The sequence below is a fragment of the Prionailurus viverrinus genome, chromosome X (assembly GCF_022837055.1).
Source record: "Prionailurus viverrinus isolate Anna chromosome X, UM_Priviv_1.0, whole genome shotgun sequence".
Lineage (NCBI taxonomy): Eukaryota > Metazoa > Chordata > Mammalia > Carnivora > Felidae > Prionailurus > Prionailurus viverrinus.
In genome coordinates this window covers 9,973,683-9,995,112 of record NC_062579.1, presented here as the reverse complement: position 1 = coordinate 9,995,112, position 21,430 = coordinate 9,973,683, and the positions used below count along the sequence as shown (strand labels likewise).

General features: G+C 42.6%; 1 protein-coding gene across 1 annotated transcript in view; it reads right to left on the bottom strand.

Annotated features, from left to right (window-relative positions):
• Positions 1–909: 909 nt before the first annotated feature.
• TXLNG (taxilin gamma) overlaps positions 910–21,430 on the bottom strand; it is a 55,192-nt gene continuing 34,671 nt past the window's right edge. Inside the window, exons 4-10 of the mRNA XM_047843339.1 lie at positions 20,062–20,232; positions 18,641–18,835; positions 15,107–15,226; positions 13,553–13,627; positions 7,434–7,526; positions 5,054–5,149; positions 910–3,898 (exon numbers count right to left, since the gene is read on the bottom strand). Of these exons, the coding sequence (XP_047699295.1) occupies positions 3,584–3,898; positions 5,054–5,149; positions 7,434–7,526; positions 13,553–13,627; positions 15,107–15,226; positions 18,641–18,835; positions 20,062–20,232 (1,065 nt within the window). The 3' untranslated portion in view covers positions 910–3,583. The remainder of the gene's footprint in view (positions 3,899–5,053; positions 5,150–7,433; positions 7,527–13,552; positions 13,628–15,106; positions 15,227–18,640; positions 18,836–20,061; positions 20,233–21,430) is intronic.

Below are 21,430 nucleotides of genomic sequence, written 5' to 3'. Positions count from 1 at the left end.
AAACCCAGGTTCGCCCCCCAACCTGTTGTGTAAGACTTGCCAGCTAGGAATGGTTTTTACACCTCATTTTTCTTAAATGTTTATTTTAGAGAGAGGGGGAGATGCAGAATCCGAAGCAGGCTCCAGGTTCCAAGCTGTCAGCACAGAGCCCGACATGGGGTCAAACCCACCAACCGTGAGATCATGACCCGAGCCGAAGTCGGACACTTAAGCAACTGGACCACCCAGCGCCCTACGCTTAATTTTAGAAGGTTGTTTAAAAGAACGAAAATGGACTTTTACAAAGACTTTGTGGCCCGTTAAGCCTAAAATAATGACTAAGTCTAAAATAATTACTACACCTGACTTGTTTGCTGGCCCCTCTTATATCTGTATGTGCTTAAGTACTTTTTTGCTCGTCTTCATAAATTAGGTAGTTCCTGGGGCACCTGGGTGGCTCAGTCGGTTGAGGGTCTGACTTTGGCTCAGGTCATGATCTCACGGCTTGTGGGTTCAAGCCCCATGTCGGGCTCTGGGCTGACAGCTCAGAGCCTGCTTCGGCTTCTGTGTCTCCCTCTCTCTCTCTGCCCTTCTCCCACTCATGCTGACTCTGTCAAAAATTAAAGTTCCTTCTCTGCCTGTTACACCTAATTCTCTTGTTCAAATAGGTACACCCTGGAATGTTCTAGGAGCAGTCAAGGCTTGGAGAAATGCACCGTTTTGTTTTTTTAGGGCTCAACAGCAGCTAAACTTCTAGGATTTTTCTAGAGTCAAAGCTAAGGTACACACGGAGGCCTGCCACACGAAGTGAGGCTTCCACCCAGTCTCCATCCTTCCCAAGGCCTAAGAAACCAACTATCTACAGCTGTCTTTGGAATCCTCAGACACATTCATTGTTAGACACATGGGGAACAAAATACAGAGAAGCCGTTAAATTTATCATACATATTTACTTCATCTATACAGAATCGAGTAGATAAAATCAGATTCACATTAGTGAAAAATCTCTACAAAATGTCTTTGAAAAGCAAAACAAGACTGCCTCTGAACAATTCGTATCCTCATGAAAGACGTGGGCTGTAAAAAATAAAGCAGTGTGTTTAGCACAAACTAGAAGATCTCTGCATCTTTTTTTTTTTTCACAGTTATTTCCATCTACAGTCTGAAAGAGGTAGATTTTTCTGCAACACCTGAGAATTGAATTGTGATAACCAGGTGTAATAAAGGCAGTTGCATACATAACTAAAAAAACACTGGTCTCAAGACCAAGAAATGTACTCTGTTAGGAGTCTGAGGGTGAAATGGTCCATGATCCAAGTATTCTCTACTCCGTGGAGTCTACCACCACTAGAAATAATACACAGCAAGATCCCAGGATGGTGCAACAAATGCAACTGAAGTGAATTCGACACTTAAACCTTTTCTGGACCAGCCTAAGAGCATTACAGTGTTCTAGAATATGGTGGACACAGGGCGTGCTACAAAGCCACAACACTGAGCTGGTGAGGTGACAGCTTGGGGGTGGGGAGGAGATCTCAGAGGGTCCCATTTGTTTTGATTCACAGGGTAAGGGGAGGCAAGATTCTGAAAAGACACCTAGTGCATCCCAAGCAGAATCTACCTCCCTGAAATACCGTGATCGCATCTAGCTACAAATACATAGTAAGCCAAAAGCAGCAGGCCAAGTACTATTAATCACATTGCTTTATAAAGCCCTTGAAAATATGCAACAGGTCCAAGATTTACATCTTCCACACAGGACAAGCACCACAAAGAAACGTGGTGAGCTACACAAATGGCTTCAGTAAGAGCTGTACATCCAGCAGAGTTCTTGTGAAATATCATTAGTACTAATTTCAAAGTAGATTATATTTGATATATACCTTCATCTCCTCTAGGGGAAACGAGTCCAACATTTCATCTAGTAGCAGAAAGGAGTATTTATAAGAAGAGGCCGTTGGAGGAGGGGTATTTGTTTTTGCTTCCGACTCCTTTTGACAGTAATGACACAATGTGCTCTGTGCTTTTCTTTTCCTCCACTGTCTGACCCCTCGATTTCATATGACCGAGGGTGGAAGTTTCCTTTAGACAACTTTCGATTCTCTGAACCCAGTTTAGACTAGGACTGTGACAGGACTTTACAATTTTAAAGAGAAAACCTTTTTAACTAGACAGAACAAACTTCATTCAGTCCAGTGAGCAATTTCAGTTTGATAGTTGTGCCCAGGGGAATGTGCTAGAGCATCCATTCTAGTAGAGCCTTTTTATTTCATAAAGTATTTTCAATGCAAATCAAAGTCCAAGCTTTCATGGTGCAACCTGACCTCTCATTTGCATAACTCAGCCACACTCAACATGATTAACAACAAAGGAAAGCCGAACAAATTCAGAAGTGACATGCTTCAGAGGGCAAGTTCCCCCAGTCCAAGCCAATTGCAGAGACCTAGATTAATTAATACTGGCTTTTCTCTTAAAAGTAAGAAAAGGGGGTGGTAGAGCCACACACCAAGAGCCTAAGTAATGGATCCTGACTACTTAAAACTCTCTGCCAAGTCTTCCCACAGTTAAAAATGTGAGTTCCAGTCTTTTCTGTTTTGGAAATAAAATGTTTCGGTTAGCATGATCCACAATTAAAATTCCCTTTTTAAAAACCTGGAGAAATGCTGTTGGGATTCACACAACTAGCTGAACACCAAATTTCAAGTAGCCAGACGGCAGCAGAGGAGGGACTTCCGCTTGATGAAAGCTACACGCGAATTGAACCCTCCCTGGCTTAAAATGACAACCACCAGTGGCTGCTTTCTGCGGGAAGTGGAGGATGTGCACCCAAATCCCAAACAAAGCCAACAAACGACCATATTCCACGGCGGTCCAAGTGTCTAGGTGGTCCAAGTTCAAACACTGGTTCTAGTTCTAACCTGAAACCGAAGCAGTAGGATTGTTTTTAGTCACAAGATTAAGCCTGTTTGTCCGATGATTTGCCTGTATGTACTATTTTAAAAGTGACACCTTTATGTACATAATCTGCCGAAACTTTGAATAATTTGAGGCTTGCAGCCATGTCAATTTGTCAAGTGATATAAATATTATCAAAAAGCTAATCTGAATCAAAGATGCTATGCTGGTTTCTGACCCAACCCTACTTTATTTTTACTTGGCATTTAAATGGACCGTTAAGACAAAGCTAATCATCTTGATTTCTTTTTGAGTAATATTAATCGGGGGGCCAGGATGTTTAAATGAATATGGTTTTCACACCAAGGAACCATTATCAGAACAAAGTTCCCCTGTAATGATCGGTCCCATCTCGAGTGAAATGAGAATAATTCTGTGCAAGGAATAGGGAAGATAGGACAAAGCAATGGTCACATGCGTTCCAATGGAGGGAAATGAGGCAGATGTGCAACACGGCTGAGGAAAACGTATTGAAGGAAAACTATTCAAAACTGCTAAGCAGCCTCCTGTACCACGTAAGTCCAGTAGTTCTAAGAAAATACAGATATGGTAGAAAAAGTAAGAAAATTTTCACCACAAAACCAATAGTTACTACTAACAGAAAGTTATACACAAAATATAGCTCTCGATACAGTGATCATACTTCATTTCAGTCGACGGACTCGATACCTGGCCCAGCGGACACGGCCGTTCTCTCCTTCGCCGCCTTGGGCGCGGCCTCCGGGGAGACTCCCGGGGCGCTTTCAGAAGCAGTGTTCGGCTCCTTGGGGGACACCGGGGCAGCGCAGGGCTGCGTTCCAGGCAGTGCTAGGTCCGCACCTGCAGCCCTCCCCGAGACCTGCTCCTTCAAGACTTCCACCTTCTCATTGAGCTCGTTCCGTTCCGTTTGAAGAGCCCTGCACAGCTTCTCTAACCGGTCCAGTTTTATCTGAAAGGCCTTGTACTCTTTATCACGGACAGTTTTCTGTAAGGAAAAATGATTCCTGTGACCTCGTGGAGTACAGTTTACGGGATACAAAATGTGAACAAATCGGAGTCCCGTCAGAAACTACTTGTTTAATCCCCCTCTTAAACGGGCTCCATTTCCTCAAGCACCACCTAACCGTCTAGCCAGCTTCACTACATACCTAGCTACAGGCACCAAATGTATTTAACACGGTTAACGTTATCCTAGGGTCCCGAAATATCCAAAATCCACTTTTTACAACATTTTGCGGGGCGCCTGGCGTAGCTCAGTCGGTTGAGCATCAGGCTTCGGCTCCGGTCGTGATCTTGCTGTTCCCGAGTTCGAGCCCTGTGGCCGGCTCTGTGCTGACAACTCGGAGCCCGGAGCCCGTTTCGGATTCTGTGTCTCCCCCTCTCTCTCTCCCTCTCTCTCTCTCTGCCCCTCCCTTGCTCACGCTCTGTCTCTCAAAAATAAACACTGAAAAAATTTAAAAAAACAAAAAAACATTTTGTAGCGATCAACAATTAAGGGAATTCAAGATACTCCTCACAAAGCTAAAGATAAAAAAAGTTAAGGGCCTGATTAAAAACAGAAAACGACTCATTTCTACATACATTTCTTTTGTTAGATGAGAACAAGATTCAAGGCTGGAAAAAAAACAGAAAGAAAGGCACTGGAGTTGTTCTCTGTACTCCACTCCCGCACCGGGAGATCCGATCAGTGCTTCTGGAGGTGGGCCCTGCCCTGGCAGCCCCAGGAGACTGGTTCGAAAGGCTGATTCCTCAAGCTAGTGAACCGAACTCTGGGTGGAACCTAGCCATCTTGGTCTTAAGACCAAGCTTGTTAACAAGCTGGAATCTGAGGCAAGTTCCAGTGTGAGAACTGACTGCCGTAGAAGAAAGCGAAATCCACATGCCTTCTGGCGATCTCCAGCAGAAGCCTGGACCGACTGAGTGGGTAGTAGGAAATCTGTTAAGGCCTCCCTCGGGGCCCCCCACCTACAACCCCGAAAGACACTTGCAGATTTTGCGAAGCCGTCCCCCCGCCCCCGGTTCTGGCCAGAGCCCTTGACTCCGGCCGTGGTGTCCCCACACACCCCCTGCCCTGTTAGGGCCTGAGCTCCACGAGTCCCCATGACTACAAACACACCTTACTCACGGGAAACCACCTCACCTCTTCAGCCATTTGCAGAAGCGCTTTGTTGTTGTTTTCCCATTTGGTACGCCATATTATTGTTTCTTTTTCCAGTTTTTTAATTTTCTTTGTCATCTGGCAATCAACACAATTGCAAATGTAAATTCTAAGTTCCATTTCTTAGCCGTACACCCTGTCCCACCACAGAAAAGTTTGTTCCGCCCCGCCCCCGTCACTGCACCTGCCTTGCCCAGCTGACAGCTGTGCCCGTCCGTTGGCGGCAGAGCTGATCTCAGAAGCATCTAGGGCGGCAGCAGCGGGAACCAAAGTAGGGGTTTCACATTATGAGACAAACAAATCTAATCTCCTCGATTTCAGAGACAGCAGCACATGGAGGAAGCGGTCAGACACCACACTGAATTCTCGGCTTAGGCTGGAGTGCGTCTCTCAATCCAGCTGAGAGACCTCCTCCCCAGACTGTACAAAAACATGTCCACGTTAGGAGTCTTCTGTTCATTAAACTAATTAATCTGATTCTTGGAAGCACAGGGGTTTCTACAGCTCCCCGCAAAGAAGAATTAGTGACGTACCGCAAGCCCCAAGACCGTATCAGTTTTGGAACTATCGGCAGCGTAACTTCGCGAGCACTCCAGTGAGAGAGAAGGATGAAAGTAGTTCATCCTTAGCTTTGAGCATCCTCACACCTCACGAGACTGGTCGACTTCAGGTTTTGCTAACAATAAAATGGCTCCAAAAATAAGGGGAACGTTTTTAAACTTGCACTACAAGAACCCAGTTTTCAGAAACTCACAATGAGAGTTATCTGCGCCTGTCAATGAGTCCCGTTTTCGAGATTCCTTCATGTCCTGTTGACCGTGCCCCAGCCCTGACCCCAGCTGAGGCACTGAGCCAGGTGCCGTTAAGGGAAACAAGGGTACGACAGAGCCAATGCCCGGGGCGATGGGTTGTCACCCACAAAACGAACACCACGCAGAGTGGGACAAAGGCCATGCGAAGAGCTCGTGGAAGACCGGGGTCGAGTGCTGACCGACAGTGATCTCCAAGCCACGAGCAGCGAGGACAGCGACTAGAGAGCCCGTCTTAAACGGTTCTGCCCAAACAGCGTGCTCGGGCGCACGCTGTGCAGAAAGAGCACCCCTCAACTTGAGCCCCAGCTGGGAGGACTGGCAGGCAGAACTGATCCACCGCTCACCAAATTCCCTAGATTACCGGGTCTAAAAATACCCGAAGGTGGTAATTTGAGTGCTTAACATGGCCAAGTACTGTCGGAATTACTCGGCTTTACAGAGGATAGGGATTTTTGTTATTTTTAATGAGGAAGGCACAGCAAGGTTAAACCACCTGTCCACAGTCACATTACACGGGACCGGGACGCTGCCTGGAGCACACACTCCCCGCCACTGCATACGGTCCAGTCACAGTCATGACACACCCACCGAATGCTCACAAAGTGCCAGGCGCCGCCGTACTTGTCTCCAACCCGCCACCCTTTTCCAAGGACCCATTTTAAGGGGAATATGCCACGTAAAAGGAGAATGAATGGACAGATTTAGGGATATATGTGTATATATTCTGGTTCTCAGCTTGGTATCAAGGATATCACTTTCCTTGATGTGGGCAGGAAAATTAAACCGAAGCCGAAGACCGAAAGGGTTTGGACGAAGGAGAAAGAATTCAGTGGGGTTATAGTTAAAAGAAAACGAAAAGCTAAAAATGTAGAAAACACTGGGGCGCCTGGCCGGCTCAGCTGGTGGAGCGTGTGACTCTTGATGTTGGGGTTGTGAGTTCAAGCCTCATGTTGGGTGTGGAGATTACTTAAAATAGATAATTGATAAATAAATTTTTTAAAAAGGTGGAAACACTGATATATATATATATATATACATATATATTGATTACATATATATATATAAAAATATACATAAATGCGTTTGCCTCTCTGTGTATATATATAAATATAAATAAAATATATATATATAGATATATAAATATATCTATATATATAAAATCAACCAACCAAAATGTGTTCTGGGCTTGGATGTCTTTAAAAAATCTCCAAAAACACAGAGCTTTGTGAAGGACGGGTGGGGTGTCACCTGAGTGAATAAAACAAGACGCAACAACAAAAAAAGAAACCACTTATGTGTAATGACAAATTGTATTTGACAGAGGAATTCACTTTAATAAAGCTAGTATTTAAGAGCACAGAGCTCACTAGCTACACGGACTACCACTCCAAGGGCAAAACGACCACACAGGATGCCACTAGAGGATCAGAACAGGGCAAATGAAGACTGTACCAGAACAGCATCAGCTCGTCCAGGCAGTGATCATGCTTAACATAGCTTCTTCTACTAATTCCCTTTTACGTAATATTCTACTAAAAATACGCAAATACCTTTTCCATCTCCTGCCGGAAGGTTGTAAACAGTTCATTGCTTTTTGCCATGGTAGTCTGGAATTCTTCAAACTTATCCATATAAAGAGAAAGCTACAGAAAAAAAGTATGAAATATTCTGAGTTCCAGGTAAACCATTTGAAATCCCAAAAGACTTTCCAAAAGAACATCCTATGTTTAAGCATTAGTTACTTGTTATAAGTGACAGAAGGAAGAGCAGACACAAAGCAGCCCTCGGGTGCTGGACAGAGATAGCTCAAGTTCCATAACCCACTGAGATCCACTGAAACTTAGCAAGTTTCGTGGACTTAAACATCTTTAGAAGTAAATGTTTAAAATGTACAAATATTTACTAGCTCCAATCCACCAATTATAATAAAAACTGCTGTGGTTGGTAGAACTGCAAATTTCATACAACTAACTGTTCCCGAACTACTCCCTCTCCTTAGATTTGAAAAACTGTCCTTGGAAAAAGAGCATTCTTTTAGAACATCACCTGCACAGTTCTTAGCTTGGTATCAACGACAGCTCTTTCCAGGGGCGCCTGGGTGGCTCAGCTGGTTAAGCAACCAACCCTCGCTTTCGGCGCAGGTCATGATCTCGTGGCTCTTGAGATCGAGCCCCGTGTGTAGCTCCACAATGACAGTACAGAGCCTGCTTGGGATCCTCTCTCCCTCTCTCTCTGCCCCTCCCCCGCTCATGCTCTCATTCTCTCAAAGTAAATAAATAAACGTTAAAAAAAAAAAAAAAAGGTGGGCACCTGGGTGGCTCAGTCGGTTGAGTATCCGACTTCAGCTCAGGTCATGATCTCACCATTTAAGTTCAAGCCCCACATCGGGCTCACTGCTGTCAGCCTGTCAGCACAGAGCCCGCTTCTATCTGCCCCTCTCCCGCTTATGCTCTCCCCCGAAATAAATAAATATTAAAAAAAAAAAAAAAAGGATAACTCTTTCCTTAACATATACAGGAAAATGAAACAGAAGGTGAAGCATTGGTTTGGTGGGGAAAGAAAGAATTCAGTGGGATGGGGTTTTTTGACTTACTTGATTTTGACCGGTTTGGGTCTTGAGGACCATGGCTCAAAGTACACTTTAAATACTGGAAACTACCCTGCTTGTAAGGACCATAATAATGTCCCTATTGCATTGTATAATCTCAAAAAGCTTAAAATGCATGTTCACAGCTTTTTAAAAATTCTATTTGGTTTTTTATTTTATTTTTATTTGAGAGAGAGAGGGAGGAAAAAGGGCAGAGGGAGGGAGGGGTGGGGGGTGGGAGGAGAGGGGAAGGGGGAGGGAGAGAATATCTTAAGCAGACCCCATGCTCAGCACGGAGCCCAACGCAGGGCTCAATCCCCTGATCCTGAGATCACTACCTGAGCCAAAATCAAGAGTCGGGTGCTCAACCGATGCCACCCAAGCACCCCCACAGCCACTGTTACTGAAGATGCAACATCCAGGTAGACTGTCCCATCTGAGAGCTCAATGCTGGCCCACACTGGGTAGTTAGTAAGTGGCAACTACCATCACACCTGGCCTTACATGCCTGGATTACAGAACAATGGGTCAACAAACACCAATTCGACTCTATCCTCAACAAATGCTGGAAACTGACATGGTAAGAACACAGAATGAGACCAACTCTTGGAAAGGACAGCCACATTTAGGGACTAGGAAAAGGAAGACGTGACAGCAAAGGAAACTAATAATCAGATAACATGACCCAGGGTGACACAGACCGCAAACAGAAGTTAAAATGAGAACAGTCCAACAGAATCAGAGCTGTCTGGGAGCTTCACAGAAGGGTCCTCTGGTGCTTTGCAGGGACTCCCACGCTCAAGTCTATTTTCCAGGGGCGCCTGGATGGCTCATTCAGTTGAGCGTCTGACTTTGGCTCAGGTCACGATCTTGCAGTTCTAGAGTTCGAGCCATGTGTCAGGCTCTCTGCCATCAGTGCAAAGCCTGCTTTGGATCCTGTGTCCCTCTCTGCCCCTCCCCTGCTCGCTCGCTCTTTCTCTCTCTCTCCCTCAAAAACAAATATTAAAAAAATTTTTTCAAGTCTATTTTCCAAAGCTGTACATAGATAGACTTTATATACCTTTTCCGTATCAATTCTCTTCTCCACTTACACGGACAGCAGAGTTTATGGAGCTAATAAGGGGTTCAAATTTCCTACAAGCAATCTACCACAATCCTAAGTTATAGTGGGAAGTTCAAAAGACTTCTTGAATTTTCACTCTAAAGTGAGTCTAACTTCATAGGAAATGAGTATCAATCACCACACTGTAAAACAGGCCTGAAGACAAAAAGCATTGAAAAAGAGGTGGTCATAAAGATTCACAGCAGTCTCAATGTATCAATGCATTTTGGAACTAATTTAGAGTCCTTACATTAAAACAGGTTTATTATATAATAAAATAGGTAATACTTTCTTCAACTGAATATAATCTAGTTACTTGGAAAAGGGTGAACTACAGGTAAATACCTAATTTCACCTGTCCATAAAGACACAGGAAGTCTTTTCTCTATCTTTTCTTTTTTTTTTTTTTTATTTTTTTTTATTTTTGGGACAGAGAGAGACAGAGCATGAACGGGGGCGGGGCAGAGAGAGAGGGAGACACAGAATCGGAAACAGGCTCCAGGCTCTGAGCCATCAGCCCAGAGCCTGACGCGGGGCTCGAACTCACGGACTGCGAGATCGTGACCTGGCTGATGTCGGTCGCTTAACCGACTGCGCCACCCAGGCGCCCCTCTCTATCTTTTCTTTGAGTGGGGAGGCGGCGTCTGCTAGCCTTACTCCACAGAAGACAAACACCAAGAAAGGTTTGCATTAGGACAAAACTAAGGGGTCTGGGTTGGAAAATAGGGAAGCAACATAGAAATGCCTCGGCCCACATGGTTTCATGGATGAATTCCACCAAACACTTAAAGAAGAGCGAATGCCAACTCTTCTCAAACTCTTTCAGAAAACGGAAGAAAATGGACACTCCCCAACTTTTTTTTTTATGTAAGGTCACCATTTACCCTGAAATCAAAGCCAGATACGAATACTATAAGAAAACTACAGGCCAAAATCCCTGATGGATAAACTTGCAAAAATTCTCAACAATCAACAAAATACTAGCAAACCAAATCGAAAAGCACATTAAAAAGATCACATACCATAAATCAAATGGGATTCATCCCAGTGATGATGCAAGGATGATGGCTCAACATACACAAATCAATAAACGTGATATTTCACATTAACAGAATAAAGGAGAAAAACCATATGATCATCTCAATAGATACAGAGAAAACATCTCACAAAATACGACACCCATTGATGATATAAACACTCAACAAATGGGGTACAGAACGAACATACTTCAACATAATAAAGGCCATATGTGATAGACCCACAGCTAAAGGTTTCAAGCTTTCCTTCTAAGATCAGAATAAGACAAGCATGCCCACTCTCACCACTTCTATTTAACACAAGTACTAGAATTCCTAGCCAAAGTAATTAGGCAAGAAAAATAAAAGGCATCTGAATCAGAAAGGAAGAAGTAAAATTATATCTGTTTTCTGATGACACAATCTTATGCACAGAAAATCCTGAAGACTCCACCAAAAAACTGTTACCAAAAAGAAAAAAAACAACCAGAACTCCTATTTACAATAGCATCAAATTCAAGAAAATACTTAGAAATAAATTTAACCAAGGATATGAAAGATCTACATGCTGAAAACTAAGACACTGATGAAAAAACTTGAAGAACACAAAATGGAAAGATACCCTGTGTTCATGGATCAAAAGTCAGTATAATTAAAGTATCCATACTACCCAAAGCCATCTACATTTAATCCTTATCAAAATCACAATGGCATTTTTACAGAAAAAGTAATCCTAAAATTCAAATGGAACCACAAAAGAGCCAGAATAACCAAAGCAATCTTGAGAAACAACAAAGCTGGACAGAGAGGCATCACGCTCCCTGACTTCAAAGTATACTACAAGCTAAGTAATCAAAACAGTATGCTACTGGCATAAAATGAGAGACATAGACCAATGGAACAGAGCTGAGAGCCCAGAAATAAACCCATACAAATATGGTCAACTAATATTTGACAAGGGAGCCAAGAATACCCAATGGGGAAAGGACAGTCTCTTCAATAAATAGCGTTGGGAAAACTGGACCCCTATCTTACATTACTCACAAAAATTAAGGACTTAAACATAAGACCCAAAACCATAAAACTCCTGGAAGAAAACATAGGTTGAAAAAACTCCCCAACAATAGTCTTGGAAATTTTGGTTATGATACCAAAAGCACAAGCAACACAAGGAAAAATTAGTAAGTGAAGACTACACTGAACTAAAAAAGCTTCTGCACAGCAAAAGAAACAATCAACAAAATGAAAAGGCAACCTATGGAATGGGAAAAAATATCTGCAAACCACATACCCAATAAGAGTTAGTATACAAAGTATCTAAGGGAATTCATATAACTTGATAGCAAAAAACAAATATAGTCCAATTTCAACATGGGCAGAGGGCCTGTATAGACATTTTTCCAAGGACGACACACAGATGGCCAACAGGAACATGAAAAGGTGCTCCAACATCACGATTCATCAGGGAAACGCACATCGACACCACAATGAGAGGTCATCTCACACCCGTCAGGATGGCTATTATAAAACAGACAAGAGATAATAAACACTGGCGAGGGTATGAAGAAAAGGGAATTCCTGTGCACTGCTGGTGGGGATGTAAATGGGTGCAGCCACCATTAAATCAGTACAGAGGATCCTCAAAAAATTAAAAATACAACATATGATCTAGGAATCCTACATCCAGGTATACTGTATATCCAAAGGAGATGAAATCACTATCTCAAACAGATCTATGCACTCCTGTGTTCACTGCAGCATTATTCAAAATAGCCAAGATAAAGAAACAACCTAAGTGCCCACAAAGAGATGAATAAAGAAAATGTGGTACATATACACAATAGAGTATTAATCAGCCACTTAAAAAAAAGAAATGTTGCCGTTTGTGATAATATGGATGGGCTTTCAGGGCATTATGCTAGGTGAAATACGCCAGACGGAGAAAAAACACTGTATGATCTCAGTTACATACAGAATCTAAGAAAGCTGAACTCCAACAGAAAGTGGAATAGTGTTGTCAGGGGCTGATGGGAGGGGGATACCTGAATATGATGGTCAAAGGGCAAAAACTTTCAATTAGGAGATGAGTAAGTTCTGAGGATCTAATGTACAGCATGGTGACTATGCTTAACAATAACGTTATCGTATACTTGAAAAGAAAAAAGCAGGGGGGACCCGGGTGGCTCAGTCAGTTAAGCCTCCGACTTCAGCTCAGGTCATGATCTCGCCCTTCATGGGTTCAAGCCCTGTGTTGGGCTCTGTGCTGACAGCTCAGAGCCTGGAGCCTGCTTCTGAATCTGTGTCTCTTTCTATCTCTGCCTCTCCCCTGCTCGTGCTCTCTCTCAAAAATAAACAATAAAAAAGAAAAAGAAAAGAAAGAAAAGTAGGAAGGACCCCCATGAAAACCACCACCTCCACAGCTCTATCTAGGAGTAGAACTGTACGGTGGTTGACAGTTTTTAAAACTGCCTGTTACGTGCTCACCGCACAAAATTCTAAAGATTTTAGGTTCAACTATATGAAATTGCCATTTTTGTAGGTCAAAGAAGTACCAGCAATTTTGTATAATTCATCTTAATACAAAAGAGCTACAATCTGAAGATTTCTCAGGTTTTCTTTAGTTGGAAATCAGCAGACACACATGGGAACAGACTGGGAAAGGGAGGAAATACCTGGGCTACTGGAAAGGGGGCACTGCAGACAGCATCCCAATTGTCCCGGTCTGCCTGAGACCTAAGTATTTCCAGGGACACGGGACTCTGAATGCTAAAACCAGGAAAGTCCTGGGCAAGTCAGGATGAGCTGGTCACCCTAAGCGAAGAGGAAAACTCCAGGAGGGACACGTGATCTACTCTCAGTTCTGGCTGGGAATAAGCATGAGCATCTTAGAGAAAATTCAAGATACATATCAAATGAACCACAGATTTTTCTTACAAATGCCGCTACCCCCTGCTGTCAAGTTACCTGCTGTTTTAGTTGTACTTCTTGCTGTTTCATTTGTTCATATTTGTGCCTTGATTCTGTTGCTTCTTTTAATAACTAGAAAACAGAAACATTCTGGCAGAATACTAATAGTAATTACAAATATGACTATTATGTCAAATGATCAGAGTCTGGCTTAATCCTTCCACTCATTTTTTTAGCAAAAACTACAAGCCTATAAATATTTGTTACATCAACTGCTCATTACCTATCGTCTTCAATCTGTTCCCCTTGTTAACACTAAGGAATGTTGGAATCATCTTTTACTGCTTAGAAAGAGTACCGCTAGAGGCCTAATAATAGGTTTACAAAACTCAGGGTTAAATTGTTATGTTTCAGGTGAAAAGACAAGTCTGGTATTAGAAAACAGGGCTCAGAATCTTGACATTTATCTAAGTGACTTAGAAAACCACGGTACTCCTTGAGAACCAAGATGAGGCAGAGCGAAAGGGTATGGAGCAAAGCAGTGAAATCAGACACCAGTTTCTGATCACTTTTTAAAAAGCAGGGGAGAAGTGGATGAGTGCTTTAATTTATATATTTGAGTTTTCAGGAAAATTATATAGCGAGGTTGCATAGTCAACAACTGTTGAAATTCAGTCCCTGAAGTAAAATGTCACACATAGTCCAAATAAGCCTGGAAAAGATATTAAACCAATCACAAAGTATAAACGTGCAACGTAGGCATGTGCGTGTGTGAATGTACAAAATTCATACTCCTGCTTTGGAAATGACAACCGTTTCTTCCATCACGCACAGGACAGCATTATCAGTTCACACAGAAGGATCGTGCTGTATGAAAAATCTTTCTCTCCTAAGCCTAGGCTCACACTCAACACGGTAAGTTCACACCATGAGGGGCATTGACGAACCAAGTCTTCAGAGCAGGCTAGCCTCAACACCTACGGTACTTCCGCAGAAGCTGGATGGAACAGTCCTCACTGCCATAATCATCTCCCAGTTGGTTGGTTGGTTTTGGTTAAGCATATAGAGTCGAATTTGCGTGTGTTAAATGTACATACCCAGTGAGATTCCATGGTATTCATAATTACTGACGGGAAATATAGTCTGAACATACACTCTGGGAACGATGCTGAGTGATTAGGTAGAGAGAATTCTGTTAAAATTTTATCAGAATATTATGCCAGAATAAGTAGACAAATAGTTTCCCTACTTTCAAGTTACTTAAAGACAAAATATAACAATATATGAGACTAGTGTTCGGTAAGCTTGATATTAAACTGAACCGCTAAATACTGGTATAATTCTGGAACTTGGTGACTATTATTCTAAGCATGGAAAAGTCAAATGAGTGCAGGTCTTTCCACTAGTTGGTCTAAACTCTTCAGTGTATCTTCTGTATAAAAAATGGAAATAAAAGCCAAATGCGTTCTGAGACACACATGCCCTTCTCAATCTAGAACAAAAAACCAGTTAGCATGACCCGGGTGCCGTATTAAATGTAGAATAAGTTTCAATGCTTCAAATGGCTTTGGTCCAATTTCGACAAATTTTTTGTTAAGAAAGAGAACTTACAAACTCTCTCTCTCTTTGATGTTTTTCATCAGCTTCTTTTATTAGCTGTGTCGTCTGCTGAAGCTTGGCATCCACAAGCTGCTGCTGTAACTCCTTATGTTTGAACACTTTATCAATATGCTATGGGAGAAGTAAGATTTCTTCCATCACTTAATGAAACAGGAACACAATGATGGGGCAACAACACAAGTTACGATACCACGCTCACGATCACCCTGCTCTTCCACCACAGCTGAGGACACCGGGTCCATGCGCTTGGAGAAGCGTGTGCCTTACATCACACTGCAGACCCTCCCACACTTGCAGGAAAGGAGCCTTCTGGCTACTACCCTGTACCCCTTCCCTTTTGGAGTTGGGCTGTCGAGAAGCCTCATCAGCCACACACCTGTACTTCCTATTTCTGCCCTACAATGAAAACGAGGCTTAAAGTGTATCAAGAAAAATACGGATAAAGAGATCAAACTGTTAACGCCGTGCATCGTACACATAATTCCTAGGTATTTTTCTCCGCAAATCTTAAATTTCCCCAAATTTCTCAGATGGAGGCAGCACGCTGTGATGTGGCCCCGATCAAATTCTGGCTAGTGTGTGGCCCTGGACAAATCTCTCTGTTGCTGAATCTCTGTTCCCTCTTCTAAGCGGGGAGAACCACACTCTGCGGCAGAATTGTAAGACCCGGTGCAATGGTTACACTACGTAAGGTGCTTGGTGCCTAGCACATACTAAAATTTGGTAAAAGGTTGCTATGGTTTCCAAATGAAATTGTCAGGTGGTTATTTATGTACAATAAAGTCATCAGAACATCCCTTCTCAGATGCAGAAAGTAACTCTTCCTGACCAAAGAACATCTGATTACATTCAAAATAAGGAAGTCTCACACGTAATGTGATTTAAACATTCAGAATTTTCAAGTGTTCTACATCTATAATGTGGCAGACTGTCATATTAAACAAAACTAAAAGAGTAATTTTAAGAAAATTGAGAGGTTTATAATCTAATACAAAATTTATTCTCTAAGACAAAAAAGTTCCTTCGATAAACCCCTTAAGAGGAAAAAGAGTTGGGGCGCCTGGGTGGCTCAGTCAGTTAAGCATTGGACTTTGGCTCAGGTCATGATCTCGCGGTTCTTGGGTTCGAGCCCCGCATCGGGCTCTGTGCTAACAACTCAGAGCCTAGAGTCTGCTTCTGATTTGGTCTCTCCGTCTCTCTCTCTCTGCTCCTCCCCCGCTTGCAGTCTGCCCCTCTCTCTCTCTCCCTCAAAAAATAAACATTAAAAAAATTTTTTTAAGTAAAAAAATTTTTACAAAAAGGAAAAAGAGTGAAAAGGAAATCTTCATGTTACAGACTTGAGACCTATCAACCAGTGAAACAGACTTTATTTAGACCTTGATTCAAATAGCTTAAAAGGGGGGTGGGGGGCATGGGGGAACCACAGAAATTGAATAATGACTCAATATTAAATGTTAAGTAATTGTTTTAATTCTCTTAGGTATGAAAATGTGGTTGTGCTTGAAAAAAGCATCCCATGGGGCATCTGGCTGGCTCAGTCGGTTGAGCATCCGACTTCAACTCAGGTCACGATCTCACACTTGGTGGATTTGAGCCCTGCTTTGGGCTCTATGCCGGCAGCTCAGAGCCTGGAGCCTGCTGTCTCCTCCTCTCTCTGCCCCTGCCCTGCTCGCACTCTGTCTCTCTCTCTCAAAAATAAACAAACATTAAAAAAAATTTTTTAAAAAAAGCATCCCTTGTCTTTTTTGAGGTACACCGTCAAATACATATGAATGGAATAAACAGGACACCTTGAAGTTGTGTCAAAATAATCCAGGGCAAGGTGATGGGAATAAAGCTGAAACTATGGTTTCACCTGCTGAAACCAGGTAATATACTCTCTACCGTTAAGTGTGTAATTCTCCATTAACAACAACAACAACAAAAAGCAAAAGGCAGAGAGAGTGATTAAAAAGAAATTCTTTTAGGGGTGCCTGGGTGGCTCAGTAGGTTAAACATCTGACTTCGGCTCAGGTCATGATCTCACAGCTTGTGACCTTGAGCCCCACATCGGGCTCTGTGCTGTCACCACTGAGCCTGCGTTGGATCCTCTCTCTCTGCCTCTCCCCTGCTTGTACTCTCTCAAAAATAAACATTTAAAAAAGAAAAAAAAAAAAAACAGAAACAAAAATCTTTTAAATAACAGCTTCTGAAGGGCTGAAAGTTAAGTTAATATGATCTAAAGTTTTGCCTTCAAAACTGGATAAAGTGACCCACAGAGGTGCTCATCTTATTGTTTAATGTTAATCAGCTATTTTAATCTACTTGTTTGTGTAGGGCTACAACACACACAGAAGCACATTTCCCTAACTTCAAAGGCTTTTCAAAGGCTTTTTAAAAGCCTGATGCCTCTAGTCCTGCCCATTTGACCTCCAAAAGTAAGGAACCTTAGAAAACAGGCCATCGCCTATTTGCTTTTAACACAGACAGCACCTGTGAACTTCCTGACTGGCTTGAAAAAGTCTTAGCTGGAGGCCAATGATCAAGATCAGCAGGCATGGATCCTTCCAGTCAATTTTTTACTTTAATGGGTAGGAGAGTTGAGAAATAGGTTCTTTCTTATCCTCTCACATAATATAAAGCCCCCATTTGAAAAGAAATGTGAGCGGTGCCTGGGTGGCTCAGTGGGTTAAGCGTCCAACTTTGGCTCAGGTCATGGTCTCACAATTCATGGGTTCGAGCCCTACATCGGGCTCTGTGCTGACAGCTCAGAGCCTGGAGCCGGCTTCAGATTCTGTCTGTCTGTCTGTCTCTCTCTCTGCCCCTCCCCCCTCACACTCTCTCCACAATGAATGTTAAAAAAATTTTTAATAAAATAAAATAAGTAAAATAAAAAGAAATGTGAGGGGCGCCTGGGTGGCTCAGTCAGTTGAGTGTCCGACTTTGGCTCAGGTCATGATCTCGTGGTCTGTGAATTCAAGCCCCGCGTCGGGCTCTGTGCTGACAGCTCAGGGCCTGGAGCTTGTTTTGGATTCTGTCTCCCTCTCTCTCTGCGCGTCCCCCGCTCACGCTCTCTCTCTCTCTCTCTCCTTCAAAAATAAATAAAACATTAAAAAAAAAAATTAAAAAAAAAAAAAAGAAATGTGAAACACAGGTGTAATACGGTGGTAATATAGACTGTCCAAATTGTCACATATATCTGAGTTACAGCATATTTGGAGGCCAAATATTTATTATTAGTCTAGATAAGGGGAAAAACCTGCATGCTAAAAACACAATCTTCTAGTATTACATGGAAGTCAAGTAGTACTTAACACATCTCCAAGAAATTGCCTCACCTCCCCGAATCCATGGACTCTCCACTATCTAAGTGATGACCCCAAGACTCCTGTTCCCATGGTGGTTGAGCTTCTCCCATGAAATGTCCGGCTCCCCCTATGCATACAGAAGTCCCTAAACCTCCTGTGATGGCAGTTTTCCTTCAGTCGTGAATGGTGAAAAATCCTTGCTGATAATGAGCTGTCTACACCCAGAAAATGGCTTTACCTCCTCTCTCAGTGCGTACTGTTCAATGAGCTTCTTAAGCTTCTCTCCCAGTTCGATGTTTTCCTGGCGGAGCTTGGCGTTGTGTATGTCATGTTGTTCGAGCTGTGCTTGGATTTCATTTAAAGTAATTTGGAAGTGTGCGGTGGCTTCCTTACGTCTTTCTTCCTCCTCTCGTGCCTGCTGCATGTTTTCTTCCTTATTATCCAAAATAAGTTCTGTTAATGGTATAGACCTATAGAGAAGATGCTCATAAAAGAAGCTGCTGCCACAGGGGTTCATTTATTGCTACCCTAAAGTATTCCTTCCCTGTATTTGTGACCAGAATGTTCTCATGTAATAAGCCAGCAGCTTTGCCTGAGTAGATAGAATAATTCGCTGTACTGAAAGCTAAGTAAGGAGCTGCTTCCCCACACAGCCAGCTCCCTCCACCCTCCCGGCCAGTTACACAGCAGTATCTGAAACCAGCCTGCCGAGAGACTCCTCCTTGCAGCTTACCTTCTTGGTTACACTACTCCCTAGAAGCCAAGGGACAAAAGAAACCTGTATCTTAAAAAGCTTACTTTCAACACTTGCTAAGATACAAGTGTTAAAAGACTTCTATATGTCTAAACAGCTATCAGTCCAATCAAAATGTTGATTTGCTACAAGAAAAACATACCTACTTTAATGATTATGTAAATACAAGGAAGGATTCAAAAGCCAAAAAAACTAACAGCTCCCACAGTAGGTGAAGATCCATTTCCTGAGTGCAACTATATTCTAGGGCCTTGGGCATTTGCTGTGCTGGGGCAGTTTGATGAGAGATCCTGCTTAGTCAAAATCGTACCAAAGCTGTACATGAGGGCAGGCCTGCCTCTCCATGTCTCTGGCTCTTTTTCCTTCTTCCCCTACTGGCACCAATTCATCTTTGGGTACCTGCTCCGTCTTCCTTTATATTCAGCCAAGATTTGAGCGCTATTCTAAAAGTACTTAGCAGCTGGGGGGGGGGGGGGGGGGGGGAGGCAAGGGTGGTTTGGCAATGTAGCTGATTAATAGCCCTTAAGGAGCTCAGCAGGTGTTTTCCCTTCCCAGGCTCAGTCTCTGCCTCAACTCTGTTTCTCCTCAGCTTCTCATTTCACTTCAACTTTTCATACGTGGTAATTAACTACATCAGTGCTCAGCAGAAAACTTGCAGCTCTGAGCTTCCTAAGCCAGGACTCCAGGCAGGAAAGCTGTCGTCTAAATATCAATCTCAATTAGATTCCCCATGACCAGGTATGAGGTTCATTAAGAAGCATCAGGCCAAGCAAAACAGTAGAATGTGGCTGGTATCTGTCTCCAGGCAGAGAGAAGCATTTATTTTAAATATGTACACAGTAATTATAAAGCAAGCTACGTCAGAGTCAGTACCCCTTGAAAAACAGAAAACTTAACCAACTAACCTTTAATGTCTTATTGTGACGCTGAAGTTCCCGGCAAAGAGACTCTAGTTTGCTTCTTGCCAAGATAGCCTTGCTGTGCTCACTCTGCAAATGAACTTTCTCTTTCACGATCTGGGCTTGTTTCTTCTGCAAAATCTTCATTTGCTTCTGAACATTCCTGCTTTCCTCCAGCTAAAATTAATAAGCACTTTACAATTAGGAAGTACAATGAAAACCTTTGATTTATGGCTGGAGGAAATACAGTAAGAACTATGGAATACATTTTCAAACACCAAATATTATAGTACAAGATTTTCTTTAAATTATTTTTGTGTCATGCTACTCTGCCAACCTTGTCTCTCTTCCAGTTGTGATAGGAGAGTAAGTAAATAATTTAGGGTAGGGAAAAAATACATCTTTTTTTTTTTTTTTTTTTTTTAAGTAAACTCTCCCCCCAACATGGGGACTCAAAGTCACAACCCTGACATCAAGAGTCTTAGGCTCCACCCACTGGGCCAGCCAGGCACCCCTTAATCTAATTTTATTAAAAATTTTTAAATGTTTTTGGAAAAACTTTAGAAACCAACACCATCGAGTTTTACTTTTCTGAAAAATACACACGAGCTACTCTACTGAAATGGTTACCCAAATTAGAACAAGCAGCACTCAGGATTTTTTGTGAGTGAGAGGGGAACTGTTGCAATTTTAGGTTTGGAGCAAATGAGTCTATTTCAAGGTTCAATCAACACTAACAGATAAGACAGCAGCCTTACGAACCTTTCACAGAAGGAAATGATGCAGTCAATTTCAAGAGCAAGAGCGACACCTTGTGGCCTATCAAAACATTCCAAGCATCCTTACAGGCCATAGGCTTACAGCTATTAAAAACAACCTTAGAGAAATTCCTCCAGGAAAAATAATTTTCTTTTTGTAAAATATTTTTGCAAAGTAGATGGACTGTGGGCTGTGACAGTTCCAAGAAGCTTCCAGTCTGCACACACTATCTGTAACTCCACCGTGAGCTGGAAACTCCCCCTGCCCTCCCGGATTCAAGGTAATCACAATCCTGAATCCTGGGCTCACAATTCCTTTGCTCTCCCCTCTTTATCTCATCTGTGTGTGGTCCTTAAAGAATCGTTTTGACTTTGTTGTGGCTAGTACAACTGATGTGAATTTTTCATTTTCTTGAATTTAAATTAATTTAAGCTTAAATAGCTACACGTAGCTAATGGCTGCCCCATTTTGGACAGCACAGCTGTAGATTAGATTGCTGGAACTCATCCAAATTGTCTGCCAGATCAGGGAGCAGCAAACCTTTTCTGTAAATGGCCAAAAGTAAGTATTTCAGGCTTTGTGGGCCACATACTGTGTCTGTTGTGTCATTTTCTTT